We start from the raw sequence: 16,304 nt of genomic DNA, 5'->3' as shown, positions 1-16,304 counted from the left end.
CTTTTCCTCAAAAGAACCTTTTAAAGTACATACTTTTGAGCAGCTGTACTTCTTAAAATAGTAGTCCATTTCAATCTGGCATGTGTTTTTCTTGATGGTGATGTATCATTCTGTATCTTTGCCTCTTCTAGGAGAGAAGGTTGCACATGTACATAGTTTACTGCCAAAACAAGCCAAAGTCTGAGCACATTGTCTCAGAATACATTGATACGTTTTTTGAGGTAAGTTCCTGAGAGAGGATATATGCAAGGTGAGGGGTTTGTACAAATCATAAGGATTATCAGATCTGTTGACCAAAACAAACGAAGAAAACTACAAAAAAGGCAGCACATATCGTAGTTACTGTTTTAAATTATAATTTCTTGCCATTTCTATTCTGATTTTTTAAGTGTGATACAGGCTTGTAGAGATGTATTAATGTCTAGGAGAAGAAAGCTAAAGTTTAGGTATGTGATAATTTATCAGTAGAGTCTCACCCTTACTAGTCCCTAGCCCAGGCAATTAACAGTGCATATTATATGAAGTGGCAATTTTGGATGAGCAAAGATCAGTGTCAAAAAAAGACTATATATGACCTGTGATTGAAAAATTACAAATCACTATACAATCTTTTCAAAAAAAGACATGGAAAATGCTTGGAGGGGGGAATACTTTGGAAACAAAGCTGGTACAGGTAAGGGGAAGGACTTCAGCTTTTGCTAACTGAAGATTAGATTCTACTCTGAATTTTGCCAGTTTCTGATCTGATAGCCATTAATAGTGATGTATCCTGCTGTGTCTCTAACTCAGCAAAACAAAGTAGTTTCTAACCGAACAAGCAAAAAGCTTTGTTTTACAACCCTCAGGATCTAAAGCAGCGCCTGGGACACAGACTTCAGCTCACAGACTTGCTAATAAAACCTGTGCAGAGAATTATGAAATACCAGCTGTTACTAAAGGTAAAGTGATTTGAGATGGATAATTTAATTCATGTGTTACCTGACATGTTTTCTTTTTAAAATGTTGCTCTCAAACATAACCCAGGTTTGTAAGCAATGTAATATGATTATTTTCTGAGCATATTCGGATAGTTATAAAAATTGCCGTGAATAGCTTAGGCAGAATTTTGCTTTTTCTCTAAACAGTTAAAGATGACATATGCTCAAGTCAGTGACATGGAAATGTTTAGAATTTGTACCAAAGTCATATGAAGGGGAGAGGGATCTCCCAACCGTTTTTACATGTAAATGTAATATGAGTTGTTGGAACTCATCCCAACTTTTCCATCTACATCTGCAACCGTTTTATATCACATAGACGTTTACTGAAGAGCAACCCTGTGTATCACAGAGGTCATTGTCTTAATACATGTTCTGGTAAGATCTAAATCAAAACAGTGAATAAATCTTAAAAAATAAGAGGGAAAAAGCACTGCATGCAGAAGCTTTCAAAATATTTTTTTCTGTTTTTCTGTGTGTCTTCTGCAGTCTCTAATTCTCTGATAGACAATCGCTAATTCAGATTTTCTAAGATTTCTCTTTGCTGAGTAATGAGAACAGAACTCATATTATTGTTTTCTTCCTTTTTCAGGACTTCCTCAAATATTCTAAAAAAGCTAACCTTGACACAACAGAACTAGAGGTACTTAAGACATTGTCTTTTAGTAACTTGAATGCTCTTTACTCTGATCTTCTCTTGTTTTGACAGAGTTACTTTCCTTTTCTGATCTTCTTGAGAATGTGGTTATGAGAAGTGTTTACTTTTTACATTTCTATTGTAAGGCAACTATAGCAAACAAAACAAAATTTTATCCTGCTAACTCACTTGGAAAATAAAGCTTTGACTTTTTTTTTTTGTTTGTTTTGAACAGAGAGCTGTAGAGGTCATGTGTATAGTACCAAAACGATGTAATGACATGATGAATGTTGGCCGCCTGCAAGGATTTGATGTAAGTTGGCTGGGGTTTTGCTTAGAGTTTTCGTCAGGTTCTCTAGAAATTAACCATTAATGTTAGAGAGATGAGGGAGAAATTAGGTGGGGTTCTCCCTCATTATCTGGTTAGCTGGTACAAAAAGCAGTGAATAAAAAAATCAAGTCTTAGCCCTGTCAAGGACTTTTTCCTAGGAAACTTTACCTGTTGTGTCAGTCAGGCTGCAAAATCTAGGAAATGCTGACGTTATTACAGTTACCTTATTGACTAATGACTTGCAAAATAGTGAAGTAATCAGTTATCAGCAGGTGTGCAGACCTGACTTCAGCAGCATAGACGAAGGAGTTGCTAAGATCAATAAAGTGCCTGAGGCAACTGTAGCCCTTCTTGTTTTGCTAAATCTAGAAGAGATGGAGATTGGCTGTTGAAGTGGTACACATCAGCCAGACCATAGTCATATGAATGTCATACTTGAAAAGCCCTTTCTGCTCTGTGATGCGGATATGAACTTGAATTCTTTCCCTTTTTGGCACCCTGGAAGACATTGTAAGAATACATGAGTTACTGTGGGAGTTACTCAGAACAGAGAGGTGAAAGCCTTAGTGTTACAAGCCTCGAACTGCAGTATGAATTGAAAAGGGTGAATGGATTATTTTGTTTCTTTTTCTCTTGGTGATGTTTGGTTTTTGAGAAAGGGCACAAGTATGTCTCGTGTATAAGAGGATTAATGAACGTATAATGGTCAGCGACAGTCAGAAGTTGGCAAATATACAAAGCTATTTTGGCATGAGCATCTGCTGAGAAAGGTTGTTTGGGGAAAAACATTAAGACCTGCACTGAATGTGTTTCTCCTTGCCTCTGTGTTTAGGGTAAAATTGTAGCCCAGGGTAAGCTTCTGCTCCAGGACACATTCTTGGTTACAGACCAGGACACCGGACTTCTGCCGCGCTGCAAGGAGAGACGGGTCTTCCTGTTTGAGCAGATTGTCATTTTCAGTGAGCTGCTAGATAAAAAGAAAGGTTTCTCCATGCCCGGATTCTTGTTTAAAAACAGTATCAAGGTAACTGTTGTGTGTGAGTCTTTGCATCCCCTGCACAAACTCTGATAAGGTAACAGTTTGTGATTCAGTGTGGAGTCACTAGTGACATTTAGATGTGCAATCGTAAAGCACGGTGAGGTGTCAGTCATTTCCTGAAATTACTTCCTACCAAATTTGTGGTCACTCTGATGATAAATGGAAGTCTTTGGATCCCAGTACTCCAATGCTTCCCACGTGAAGCATACCAAAACAAGTGGTCTTGTACAAAGTAGGACAAGCATTTACAAAGAGTTTAGTTTTCAGCTCTGTGTTGTGTGTACACCACATTGCAAAGGCATTGCAAATAAAGATAATAACTCTTCACGTATACCTTCTGTTGAGTTTCAGCTGAAATCACTCCAAATGCGTAGGTAACATTGCCACCTTCTTAGACATGTTAGCTATTCTACAAGAAAATCCTTCAAACAAAAGTTGCTTGCTCTCACTTCAAGCCTTTGCTGAAACAAAACCTGTTGAGATTAGTGCCCACCAGCGCTCCTGGTGAAGCATTTTGGGTGGACCCTGCTTCCCTTAATTCATCTTGGTGCTCTGCCTGCCAGCTGAGCAGTCCTGTTCAGCGCTGGCTGGACAGCCTGTTGCAAGGCGTTGCAGAAGCCTTCCGTGTGGGCCGGTGGTAGAGCTCCACAGCAGGCTCAGCATTTTAAATAACACAAAAGGAGAGTGAGGGACAATGGAGAACATTGGGCTGTACTGACCAGCTGGAGACAGTTAAGGCACAGTGTGTCAGTAAGCTGTAGACCAATCCTTGGTTTACTGTTATCCTTCATTTCATGGTGGCATTTTACTGAAGGAAAGGATGGTCATCACATGGAGATCTGACTCTGAGCTCCTAAGTAAGAGATTTTAGAGGTATATTTCTCATAAAATACATGAAGTAAATTCTTTTTTTTTTTTTTTCCATGAAAGGTGAGTTGCCTTTCCCTGGAGGAAAATGTGGACAGCGATCCATGTAAATTTGCACTAACATCAAGAATGGGCGATGTCACAGAGACCTTTATTTTGCATTCTGCGAGTCCAGGAGTCCGCCAGCTATGGATCCATGAAATTAACCAAATTTTGGAAAACCAGCGCAACTTCTTAAATGGTACATTGTTTACTCTCACTGGAAGTTCATAATTGAATTACTTCTCTCTCATCTGTTGTTTCTTGGCTTTGAAATGTTTTGCAAGTTTCCTTTTTCCTGAGCTAATACAGAACAGTTGGGGGATATGTGCTGCATTTCTGCTTCAGAACAGATGCTAGCATTTATTATAAGAGTGGTAGTCTGAATTTACATGGTGTTCTCTTGGTGAAATTTTCCAAATGTTTTGTAGGAGTAAATCAAGATTGGCACCATCCGTTGAGATGGAGAGCTTGTGTACCCCTTTTAAGCAAATGCAAGCCTTTAAAGGCTAAACCCAAGTGGAATTTTAAGCATCTATTCAGAATATGTTTTGCTTGTGTTATTTTGGTGGCCATTGTTGTCACATCTTACTGTGGTAACAACATTCAGATTCTGCAGGAGAAAAGTAGAAGACGGTAGTGTCTGCAGTGACACTAGAAGGTTTTTGCTATATTTTCGGTATTCATGGGTTGTTGCATCAATTCAGATATTTTTTTAAGAGTTGTAATGGATGGAACAATGAGCTGAGAATTCGAAGTCACGCCGGTTTTTATCCAGCTTGGCTGCTGACTGCTGTAATGGATGGAACAATGAGCTGAGAATTTGAAGTCACGCCGGTTTTTATCCAGCTTAGCTGCTGACTGTCAGTGTGATCCTAGAAGAGAACATTTGTCCCTGGTTTCAGATTTTTCATCTTTAATAGAGGTACATATAACATACCATGAAGGTGTGATACAGAAAAGTGACTTGAGGTCTGTGGCATGACCAGCGTTGCTAAGGGAATTTATCTTATTTGAACAGCACTCCCCCTTTTCCAGTTAACGTCTGTTTTAAACTGTTCCTGTTCTCTCTCCTGCCCATCTTTCTCTGATCACTTTCCCTCCCACCCCCATTGCAGCCTTGACGTCCCCAATCGAGTACCAGAGGAACCACAGCAGTGGTGGAGGCAGCAGTGGGAGCAGAGGCATGAGTGGGAGCAGCATCCGTAACAGCAGCGGCCCCAGCAGCTGTAGTGGCATCCCCAGCTCCAGCCGTAGCCGGCCGTCCCGGATCCCCCAGCCTGTCAGACACCATTCCCCAGTCCTGGTCTCCTCTGCAGCCTCGGCCCAAGCAGAGGCAGACAAGATGTCAGGTATGTCCATTCACAATCTCTCCCTGCCACACTACAACGCCTCCTTAGAAGCTGGCCTGAGCCAGCCAGACAGGCACCTTCCCAGTGCAGAACCGGACGATCCTCAGAGAGAAGCTGAGCAGATTCCCAAGATGAAAGTTATTGAAAGTCCCAGGAAGACAGCGGGAAACACTTCTAGCTCAGCTGACGGAGCCCAGAAGGACTCGCGTGGAAGTTCAGAGGACAGTCGCTCAAGAAACAGCATAGGATCACTGACGCTTGGGAAGCCAAGGCCAGGAGCCATTTCACCAATGAACTCTCCTCTCTCCACGACTTTCCCTTCTCCTTTTGGCAAAGAAACCTTTCCACCCAGCAGCCCCCTGCAGAAGGGCTCCTTTTGGAGCTCCATCCCAGCATCCCCTGCTAGCCGCCCTGGCTCCTTCACTTTCCCTGGGGACAATGACTCCCTCCAGCGGCAGGTCCACCGCTACTCTTCACACAGCAAGGACACAGACCGCATGAGCACATGCTCCTCGACCAGCGAGCAGTCAGTTCACTCCACCCAGAGTAATGGGGTAAGAGCGGAGCACCTCTGTCCTGCGAGCTCTTCTAAAACCTTCCCATGCTCCTTTCCTGTGCGTTGCCATCACTCTCCGTACTAACTTCTGGCTCTCCAGTGCTGTACTGCTCTGAAATAATCAAGTGTTCGAGTATCTTCTGCACATTAAAAAAACAAAATTATCTACTCTGTGTATGTATACATACAAACATGGAGATGTATACAGACACAAAAGCATCTGCTAACATTAGATGCAATTTCTGCCTCTGCTGAAAACATAGATCACTAGGCTGATACTTACTAACTTGCTCTCCTTGCTTTTTTTCGTCTCTAATTTGAAGGCACATAATTAACATGCTGAATCGTGGCAGCCAGAGCACCTTGGGGTATGCATTGCGGCCAGCACTTAAATCTGACTTGAAGATTTTGGCAGATTGCCTTGGGGCTTTTTTCCCTTTCACGCACAAATCCGCCACCATTGTCCCGTTGAGTTTAACTTCGTGGAGACATCTACAGTACGTTCCCGGAGCTGCTTGATTTTTATTTTTTATTAATTTCTGCCCCCCTCCCCCCCCCGTCCCTCTTCCTTTCAGCCTTGGTTAGTGTACAGAATTCTCTTTTTAAATCCTGTATCTGGTAAAGGAAGCTTCCTCCAATCCACTGAAAATAGGTCAGCAAAACCTGGCTAAAATAATCCTTCTTCTACTACAGCCAAAAACCAAATAGTGGCTCCACTTTGTCTTTTCTGCTTTGTAAGAAGAACTGGTTTAGGACATCTGGAGATTCAACCTTTTAGTATGCACTTGGTGTGTGTGAAAAGCTGGTGTATCAACAGAATCCACATTCTCTGTAATAACGTCAACCAGGAAATGCAACACAGCAATCACAGGGGCATGAGCAAATATAAAGCAAAAATTTCAAGGCATTTGCCATGGATGTGGTAGGCAGGCTATGGTGCCTTTCTTTTTAAACTCACATTTGATTTTTCTCTCACTAAGTGTTGTGTTCACAAATGTTTGTTTTTCCACTCTATCACAAATCGTATGCAATACCAATTTTGCAAATCACCTAACTTGCCAGGCCTTTTTCAAATGCATGCATTTCTTTATAGAACTGTTTAACACACAGAGCTTTCTTGACTTCTTAGTTCTTACACTTACTTTTATAATAGCTTCAGAAGAAAAAATTATGCTTTGCATGTATCGTATTTTTACCCCAATCTTCTTTCAGCTTTTCGTTTGGTTTAGCCCTGTCTTGTGTTTATCTTGAGTTTATCAGAATGTGATGATAATATAATATCTGGGATAATTGGAGTATTTTGAAATTACTGCACAGCATGTGAATCAAGATGATGGTACTTTTTATATGCAGAGAAGGCTTGCATAGTATTAATTGGTGTCGTTCCATTACAAAAAGAGGGAGAGACAGGATGACACCAAGTTCTCAAAACATTTGAATTTGATACTATGTCAGCAAAGATGCCATTGTTTGGTTTTATCTTACTGTAAAATGTAGTATCTGAATGCATGCCTTCTGCTTCATTAACTTTATTTCTATTAGTTTGGTAATTGAGATGGGTCATAATTCTTCGTTCATAACCTCGTTTCTAGACCACACTTAAGTGGGATTTCACACCACATTCAACAGGCTAGAGAAAATGAGTTGTGAAGGTTTCTTTGGATTTTGCTATTTGTGTTTGTGTATTTACATGCACATATGGTTAAGATCGGTTACTTACGGAAAAGTTGCTTCTAAGAAGAAGAAAAAGGAATTGGTTTTACTAGTGTTTCAGGAATATGGGAGGGATTTTTTTATATTTTGATTGTAAATCCCCCTCTAATCAAACAATTGATGTCAGTGATGACCAGCAGGCCTTGCAGTAGAAAATCATTAGCCATGGAAGAATAATTACTTCCTTGCAAGGCAAAAGAGAAGTCTCTTTTTCTGTGGTGGGAATAAATTCTGATATAAGCACATTCACAAAATTTGTTACATAGTAGTTACCAGTAAGAAATATTCAGAGTTTAATATGATCCTTCAAGACTTAACAATTAAATGATATGTTATGTTACAGGAAGGTAAGTCCTGCAGTTATACAAATTCTGCTGCATGCAAAAAAAACAGTATGTTCAGCAGTAGTGTGTGGGACAAGGTTTGGGGTTTAAGTTGGTTTTGCAACTTCAGCCTTCCCTTCTTCTTCCCGTGTAAGTCCAATAGAAGGAGTTAACAAGAGCATCTTCCTCGCAATAGGGTTGTTTTTCATCTAGCTAAAAGAATCTAGCAGGCTGTAATCTTAATTTAAACAGTGACTGAAAATGAGACTGGTTTTTTAGTTCTACTCTTGCCGATTTGTCTGAGTCGTGGAAGGAGCTTGCTAATACCAAAGACCATGCAGACAATCCTCTAAGCCAGATAAAATGAGTTCTCACACTGGAAAAGCAGCATCTGGAATTAAACATAAACATCCTTTAGTAGAGGTGCAATCTAGGATGAGATCTTTCTCTCTGTAGCAGTGTTTGCTTCATCATCCTAATTAGAGAAAAAAGACAGAATGGATTTGAATCATCCAGTTGAATAATAGTCCTGCTAGAAAAAAATGTAGACTCACTGGAAACCCAAGCATCAATGTGCTGAACATGCTATGAATGAGCAATCTGAGACCGTTCCTTTCCAAACATCTTGGTTTCTAAGACAGAACACTCGTTGGGAATCACAGGCACTGTGAGATGGAGTGACCTGTTCAAGGCCATTAGCAGATTGGAAGAGTACGTGGTTTTCAGGGCCCCCAGTGTACTGTGCTGACAAGTGACCTCTGCTGCATCTCCTCAACACTGAGGCAGTTTTAAGAAAAATGGTGACACTGTTTTGATCCTGTGTGCCAAGCTGTCAGTACATAAGTGATGCTAATGTGTGGTTATGCTTTATCACCCCTAGAAGCCTCCAGCTGCAGCTGGCTACTGCTTCTAAAACTCAGCTACTAGTAGGCAATAGTGAGCCCTCACTGGTAGCGACCTGAAACAGTTTGAAGTAAGAATAGAGACAAAAGCCAGGTGCACAGACATACGACCCTCATGCCACATCACCAGTGGACCTTCCACTTTGTTTTTAACTTGCTTCAAGAAGGAATAATTTATTTCGAGGAATAGGCTGCATAGTCTGATAACAGATTTCACACTTCCATTTATTAAACCTCATATAAGAAATGCATGCAAATGGGCAAAATGAGTCTTACTTTAAAAAAATAATAATTTCCATTGGATTCACGGCCAGGAGAAGGCTTTTTGTTCTGAAAAGTAGTGTGACTTTTAATGTACACCTGATCAGCCATAATTAGCTTCCAGCAAATGCTTGGTGGGGAAGCAAAAACATTCATGAACACTAGTTGAAAGTGTATGATAAACAACTACCAACACTCAGCTATCATAGTCACTAATCAGTTAAAATGAGATTTCCTGCTTTATTCTGATAGTTCAGTGGGCCTATTTTGCCCAAGAAATGAATAATTTTGTATTTCAGTAATTTACCTCATCCTGTGCGTTTAAAGGAATAAACCTGATCGTACAGATTCAACCAGGGACAAGCCTTGCAGTTTTGAGAGATACTATAAAAAGCCTGTTTTGTTGTTTTGTACCTTGTCATGTTTTATGTGCAGAAGGCTGGTGTCTGAGATCTGACAAATATTGCTAGGGAAGACTATATATATTTTTCATTGTTGGAATTTCCAGGGTTTATGAGGTAAAGTCTTGACCTGTTACGATTTTGAAACTACTCCTATAAGACCATGAAAAACTGTCCTACATGCTGTTCTGTAGTTTTGTTGCCTGATAAAGATGCAAGGTTCAGTGTCTGACCTTGAAAGGAAGATCAGTTGAGATCCATGTATAAACTGACTCTTAGTTAAAGAAGTAACCTTGAGTAAAAGTAATGGGAATACATTTCTGCAGCAGCTGTATGTGAAGGTAGTCAAAGATAAACTAATTTGCACAAGATAGACACAGGCAGCTTTAAAAGATAAATTGTAGCTCTTTGACTACAGCTTAAGTTATGTGGATTATGCAGGTAATGTAGCAGGCCAAGAATAGCCTGTCTTCTTCATGAACTTTAAACTTGATTCTGTTTTTTCCTCCCTCTTTCTGCTTCCAATTGACACTTGCAGAGTGAAAGTAGCAGCAGTAGCAATATCTCCACCATGCTGGTGACACACGATTACACGGCAGTGAAGGAGGATGAGATAAATGTCTACCAAGGAGAGGTCGTGCAGATTCTAGCCAGCAACCAACAGAACATGTTTTTGGTGTTCAGAGCCGCCACTGATCAGTGCCCTGCAGCCGAGGGCTGGATTCCCGGCTATGTCTTGGGGCATACCAGTGCAGTCATCATTGACAACCCTGATGGAACCATCAAGTGAGTGCCTGGATGTGCGTAGAAGGGGAGGAGGAAGAAAAACCTCCAATTTAGACAAGGCTTTGAACTGTTGTAAGCCAGACATTGATGTGGTGTTTGAGAAATAAATGAACATCAAGCAGAATGAGTACTTGAGAGGTTCCTTAGCAAGCTTCAAAGATACAATCTAGTAAGAAGGAGCCCAGAAGCACGTATTCTTTATGAAAAAGCTGTAGTAGTGCAATCTTCTGGGAAAAGATGATGAAAGAAGACCTGATCTAAGGGCAGCAATAGTTACTGGTTTATTTAATAGAATGAGTTATCAGGCTGGATACCTTTGTTTAGGAAAAGAGTCAGGGAATGTTTGTTCCAAGTGAAACAAGATTTCAAAGTTCTAGATCTCTACTTTGAGCCACAAACCTATTGAAGATGACTGGTTGTGCTAGGAAGATCTCCCTCAAATCTGCAAGGGGAGAAATTATATCAGAGTTCTTAGCAGTAAGGCTTTATGTAAAACTTCTAGAGGCTGTGTTTGATACAGATTTCGTACTGATCATTGCTCCATTCGATTGGCAGTTTGTATTTTCATATAGAAAGTTTACCATTTGACCAATGATTTCAAGAAACACTGAACTATACTAGCTTGCTTATAGTTTTAACCAAGGGGAGCATCTCTTACGGAATACTTAATGTATTTCATTTTGGTATACTTTGATACAATGAAATAACATTTTTACATACGTTTCCAATGCCATTTCAAACTAGAGGGTATAACACATAACCTGAAGTTGAAAAAAAACTGATCAAAGTTTAATGTTCTGTATTCAGGAAGTCAACGTCTTGGCACACAGCACTCCGTTTAAGGAAGAAATCTGAGAAAAAAGATAAAGACGGCAAAAGGGAAGGCAAGCTAGAAAATGGTTACCGCAAATCCCGAGAAGGACTTGCCAACAAGGTTTCTGTAAAGGTAAATGTTATGAAGATGTAGTAGTTTCCAAAAGGAGCTGTGTTGGGATTTCATTAGAGGTAGCTTCTGTCAGAATTTCACATGAAGGAAATGGAGGCAACAGTGGTTTTAGTGGACAGTGTTTGACGAATCTCAAACCAGGAGGATATAATCTTTGAACCTGCAAGTGTCATATAGCATAAGGATACTGCTGAAAGTGCAGACTGGTGCAGGAATTCTGGTGTTCAGATGTTTTTTGGATCTTTGTTGGTACAGCTAACTTTGAGCCATCCCTGTTCTTTGTTTTCTACCATTCTTTAATTTCTCATAATGTTATAAGGACATTAATTCTCTAATTTCTACTTTCCAGCTTCTCAACCCCAATTACATTTATGATGGTAAGTTGCTTTAAGTTTTAAAAGTCACAGTAAATATTTACTTTGTTTAAATTTGCTTGACCTGACTTACATCAGGAACTGAGTGTTTTCTATTGAAATAAACATGGGCTCTTTTTGGGTAAGGGAGACAGTTAAAGATTCATTGAACACATTTTTGTTCACAAGTCTAAAACAACATAAAACACAGGGACCGTATGACATGGTGTTCAGAAAGATTTGCATTCTTCTACCGCATTTGCATGGAGACTGTATGGAAGCTGGGCCTTGCTGAATTTGAAGAATAACAAGGCCAGGAGTTGGAGACCTTCTGTTTCATTTTTAACCTGGCACCATAGGGAACGTACAGGGCCTCTCCAGCGCAGAGACCGATCAGGACAAAGATAGTGGCCTTCGGGGGTGACAGCCAAACTGGGTTTTTATCTTAATACATAGAATGAAACTTTTTGAATTTCACCTGTGTGCCAAAAGGGAAACCACTACAGTGCCTCAGTGGATGAGTGATGTGTTTTGTGTTCCCTTTTGCAAACTTATCTGGATATAAAGATAGTCTGGCAGAGCACCTCCTTAAATGCTTCTCACCGTACAGTCTTCTCAGCTTGCCATAAACAGGGTGGCTTCATGGTCAGCTTCAGGGTTAATCATGGCGTAGCAGTAATGTTGTGTCCAAATTCATATGGAGAAAAGTTAACTAGCTCTGCAGAGCCCCAGAAAGTCGCCCCACCGTGGATGTGCTCCGAGGGTAGAAGGATAGATACACTTTGGAAATTTAAAGTACCATACTACTTTATCTAATAGAAAAGACAGAGTGCAAGGAATAGGAAAGCAAAATTATTAACTTCAGTTGACCTAATGCCATTAATTTTCTTTTCCAGTTCCCCCAGAGTTTATAATACCATTAAGTGAGGTAACATGTGAGACAGGAGAGACCATCGTGCTTAGGTGTAAAGTCTGTGGTCGCCCCAAGGCTTCAGTTACTTGGAAAGGTCCTGATCATAACACACTGGGCAATGACGATCATCACAGCATTTCGTACAGGTATAGTAATTTGTCTAATGTTCAACAAGAACTGCTGAAATTGTTGTAGTTTCTATTTGCACCCCTGGTGCAGGATAGCTTTTGCCTTTGAGGCATAAAGATAGGATTGCCCTCAGACAGAAATATTTCACAGCTGGGATTTTCTGGAAATGTTGTGTAGCTTCTGTGTAGAGCTGGGGTACCCAATTGTCATATTCAGTTGATTTTTAAAAACAAAAGAAAATTCAGCTGATATTTCTGATTAGCTATTGCAGAAACCATTGTAGTTCTGACACGCTGACCTAGTGCTTGAACCAGAACAGTATGTTGTGACGTGCCAGTGCTGTGACAGGCCATCCTGACAATTCCTTATTTCCAGTGGTAGCATGCCATCATTTTTCAGGAATATGACTGCTTTCAGATCACACTACGTTATTTTGCAATATAATGGTTCCTACTCTGGAACCTACTGGTTCCTACTGACATGGCAGTGTCACTGTCTTCATTGTTGAAGCACAGAAATTAAAGTTTTTGTCTGTTTTTAGCTTTGTTGTGAGAGAACTTAACAGACCAACTGGTAACTCGAACACCTGAATAATATGAGAAATTTCTGTATTTTGGAATGTGAAACTGCATGGTAGAAAAGGTTTTTTTCTGAAAAAGCATTTTTTATATAAAAAAAGTTATTTAATGAGTAACTTCAGTGTGAAGAAATGTCTTATTTATTGAATTATGCTCTCAATTCAGAATGAAGGGGGGTTTTTGTGAAAACTTTCTCATTAATAGATAGAAGAGTATGTAATCGTCTTAGAGGTTGTATGGTATAGCCCAACTTACCTGCCAACCTGATGGCATGTTACACTGTTCTTTTGTACCTCCTGGTGCTGCTTTTTCCTTTTCACTAGGTGTAATTTTTATTTTTTTTTTTTTTGTGGGGAGACAGAGGCTTTGTGGCAGCTTTGCTACTGCAGACAGGACTGTTGTGAGATGAGTAAGAGATTCACTAAGTTTAATTCACTGTGATCCATTACTGTTACAGAATTATATCCAGTAAATCATGTTGGCTGTGACTGACAGATTTTTAGAAATAATAATAATTAAATGTTCTGTGAACTGGGGATGGGGAGCATCTTCTTGTGTACCTAAAATTTACATTTTTTTCCCTGAAATTAAGTTGTGTGGTGAAGACTGTGGCAAATAGTTTTTGGTTCAGTCACTCAAATGACTTGCAGTAACTGGGATGAATCCAAAGGAAAGTGTTAAGAATGATAGAAAACGTTGAAAATATGCCTTATTGTGAAAGAGTAACACAATGTTAGGGTTGTTTTAAGCCTAGAGGTGAAAAGGATAGAGAGGACTTGCCAAGTATTCATATTTGTAAGAGATTTTTACACTTAAAATTATCTGCTGTTCATGTCCATGGCAAGTGGTCAAAAAAGTACTAGAAATTAATTGCACAGATGAAGATTTAAGTAGACATTTAAAGACAAACCATCAAACAAAAAAGGTGGTTGAGCAGTGAGAAAGATTAAGGAAGAATGTGCAGAATCTTTCTCCTGTGGTCTTACATAGCTTATTGCTGCCTCTGTCCTGGAGCAGAGGGAACACTCAAGTCCTTTTAGTTTCTTCTCATCCTCATTCTCCCAGATTCTGAGGTCTCCAAAGTTGTGGTGAGGTGTGCCTTTTGTATTGAAGGATGAGCCCACTCTTACAAGGGATGGATGCTCTGAAGGTGCAAATGTAGTCAGCTTCTCCATGTTGGGAGTCAGGGATGGAAACTAACCTCTCAGAAAGAACAATGATGGATGGTTGTCTCGATATGGCTTCTTGTAATTTGAAGGAAGCAGAGGAAGCAGGAAGAAACAGGGGAAGCATTTGATTTTTCAAACACAATGGAGCCTGGGACATGCTGAGACAGAGCATCAGTGAGGATGTTTTTCTAATGGTCTGTAGGACATTCCAAGACAGAGACAAAGTGCTCAAATTCTGGAAGGTGCTTCTGAAATGGCAGGGACAGGGTTAGTAATGTTAGTCCAGAGAGAGACAGGGGCTGGAGAATAAGAAATATTAACAGTATCAGTCTAACTTTGTCTGATTTCTGTAGCTTAAAGTCTGTAAAATGAATATAAAGTTAATGGATGCCATTGTGTTTCCCAGTGACTTAGGAGAGGCTTCACTGAAAATCATTGGCGTCACTGCAGAAGACGATGGTGTCTATACATGTATAGCTGCAAACGATATGGGTTCGGTTTCATCTTCTGCCAGTCTACGAGTTTTAGGTAGGCCTGTCTCTTTGCTTTTTTTATCTAATTACATTTGAAGTGTTTGGTACCCATATTATAGGAAAAGGAAAACCCTGTCTTTTGGGCATCCCTCTGTTAAAGGAGGGATACAACAAACCTTTTCACCTGTGATATGTTATCAGGAATAGATGCACTTATAGGATGTAACTAATCAGAGGTTCATACAGACAAGATGCCTACACAGTACTGTCAATGTGCTTTTACCTCGTCTGTCAATACTAGTTCACACTATGAATCATTCTGCATTCTTAGTTTAGTCTCAATGAAAGTTACTATGCTAACTTGTATAATTTGTAAAGTGTACAGATAAGAAAAGAGTAGCATTGTTCTGTATTTTAATATGCTCCTTTGTTTGAATTGTAAAACCACAGTGTTCGGGAGAACATATAACTATTTATCGTCTTCGCATCATGGATCTACACTTGAATTACATCATTTCAGTACCTGAAGTGAACCAAACTGAATGTTCGACAGAATGAAAAGGAAACCTGCAAAGATGAAAAATGCCTGTGTTTTGGAGGCAGACAGCAAAGAAAAAAAAAAAAAAGTTTTTCACTTGGTGTGTTTGATGGCATAGTGATAAGTTTCAGCATGTGTTTGTACATCAGCCTGGAGAAAAGAAGGCTCCAAGGAGACTTAATAGCAGCCTACCAGTACCTGAAGGGGGCCTACAGGAGAGATGGCGAAACACTCTTTATCAGGGAGTGTAGTGAGAGGACAAGGGGTAATGGTTTTAAGCTGAATGAGGGCAGATTTAGACTAGACATTAGGAAGAAATTTTTCACTGTGAGGGTGGTGAGGCAGTGGAACAGGTTGCCCAGAGAAGCTGTGGATGCCCCATCCCTGGAGGTGTTCAAGGCCAGGCTGGATGAGGCTTTGAGCAACCTGGGCTAATGCAGGGTGTCCCTGCCCATGGCAGGGGGTTGGTACTTGATGATCTTTAAGGTCCTTTCCAACCGTAGCCATTCAATGATTCTATGATTCAGTTATTCTTCTCTTAATTGTTCTAGATCCTCCATTTTTAGAAATAGGGAAAACAGTAAGATAGCAGGATAGCAGGCTTTCTTCATGCAGTTTGTAACAGTTTATGTTATCTGGGTTCTTTAGTCTACTGAGAAGCCCATAATTTATCCACCGGTTGGAATTATTTAATAGATGGGATGGCTCTGGCTCAAATAGAATCATTTAAAAGAAAATAAGATACGAAGTGCTGCATTCTGTCTTTGTACGTCTGTCCCAGCTGATATGGGGACTTGTAAAGTTGTTCGAAACCTCTCCAAAATATGTTCTTTCTTCCCTTCTTTTCAAAAACTTTGCCAATTTCCCGGAATGTTGAAACTGGACTGTGAAAGATGTGTCACTTCCAAAACCTCATCTGAAATTTTTTGGGAGTTTATAATCAGTGCCTGCCGCTTTAAGCTTTGAGTGCCTTACTGCCAACATATTGAGGTAGTGTGAAGGGTTAGCCCTTGGCTGGGGG

At 40.1% G+C, this 16,304-nt stretch overlaps 1 protein-coding gene across 1 annotated transcript in view; it reads left to right on the top strand.

Annotated features, from left to right (window-relative positions):
- The window catches only part of LOC104464394 (triple functional domain protein-like), a gene marked incomplete at both ends in the record, with an annotated part of 28,223 nt that extends 13,419 nt beyond the window's left edge, over positions 1-14,804 (top strand). Inside the window, 12 exons of the mRNA XM_010077085.1 lie at positions 132-221; positions 846-938; positions 1,570-1,620; positions 1,850-1,927; positions 2,778-2,969; positions 3,915-4,092; positions 5,009-5,796; positions 9,937-10,184; positions 10,992-11,130; positions 11,480-11,507; positions 12,380-12,542; positions 14,679-14,804. Coding sequence (XP_010075387.1) covers positions 132-221; positions 846-938; positions 1,570-1,620; positions 1,850-1,927; positions 2,778-2,969; positions 3,915-4,092; positions 5,009-5,796; positions 9,937-10,184; positions 10,992-11,130; positions 11,480-11,507; positions 12,380-12,542; positions 14,679-14,804 — 2,174 coding nt within the window. The remainder of the gene's footprint in view (positions 1-131; positions 222-845; positions 939-1,569; positions 1,621-1,849; positions 1,928-2,777; positions 2,970-3,914; positions 4,093-5,008; positions 5,797-9,936; positions 10,185-10,991; positions 11,131-11,479; positions 11,508-12,379; positions 12,543-14,678) is intronic.
- Positions 14,805-16,304: the final 1,500 nt, after the last annotated feature.

The sequence above is a fragment of the Pterocles gutturalis genome, unplaced genomic scaffold (genome assembly GCF_000699245.1).
Source record: "Pterocles gutturalis isolate BGI_N339 unplaced genomic scaffold, ASM69924v1 scaffold18923, whole genome shotgun sequence".
NCBI lineage: Eukaryota > Metazoa > Chordata > Aves > Pterocliformes > Pteroclidae > Pterocles > Pterocles gutturalis.
This window is presented reverse-complemented; position numbering and strand designations above follow the sequence as displayed.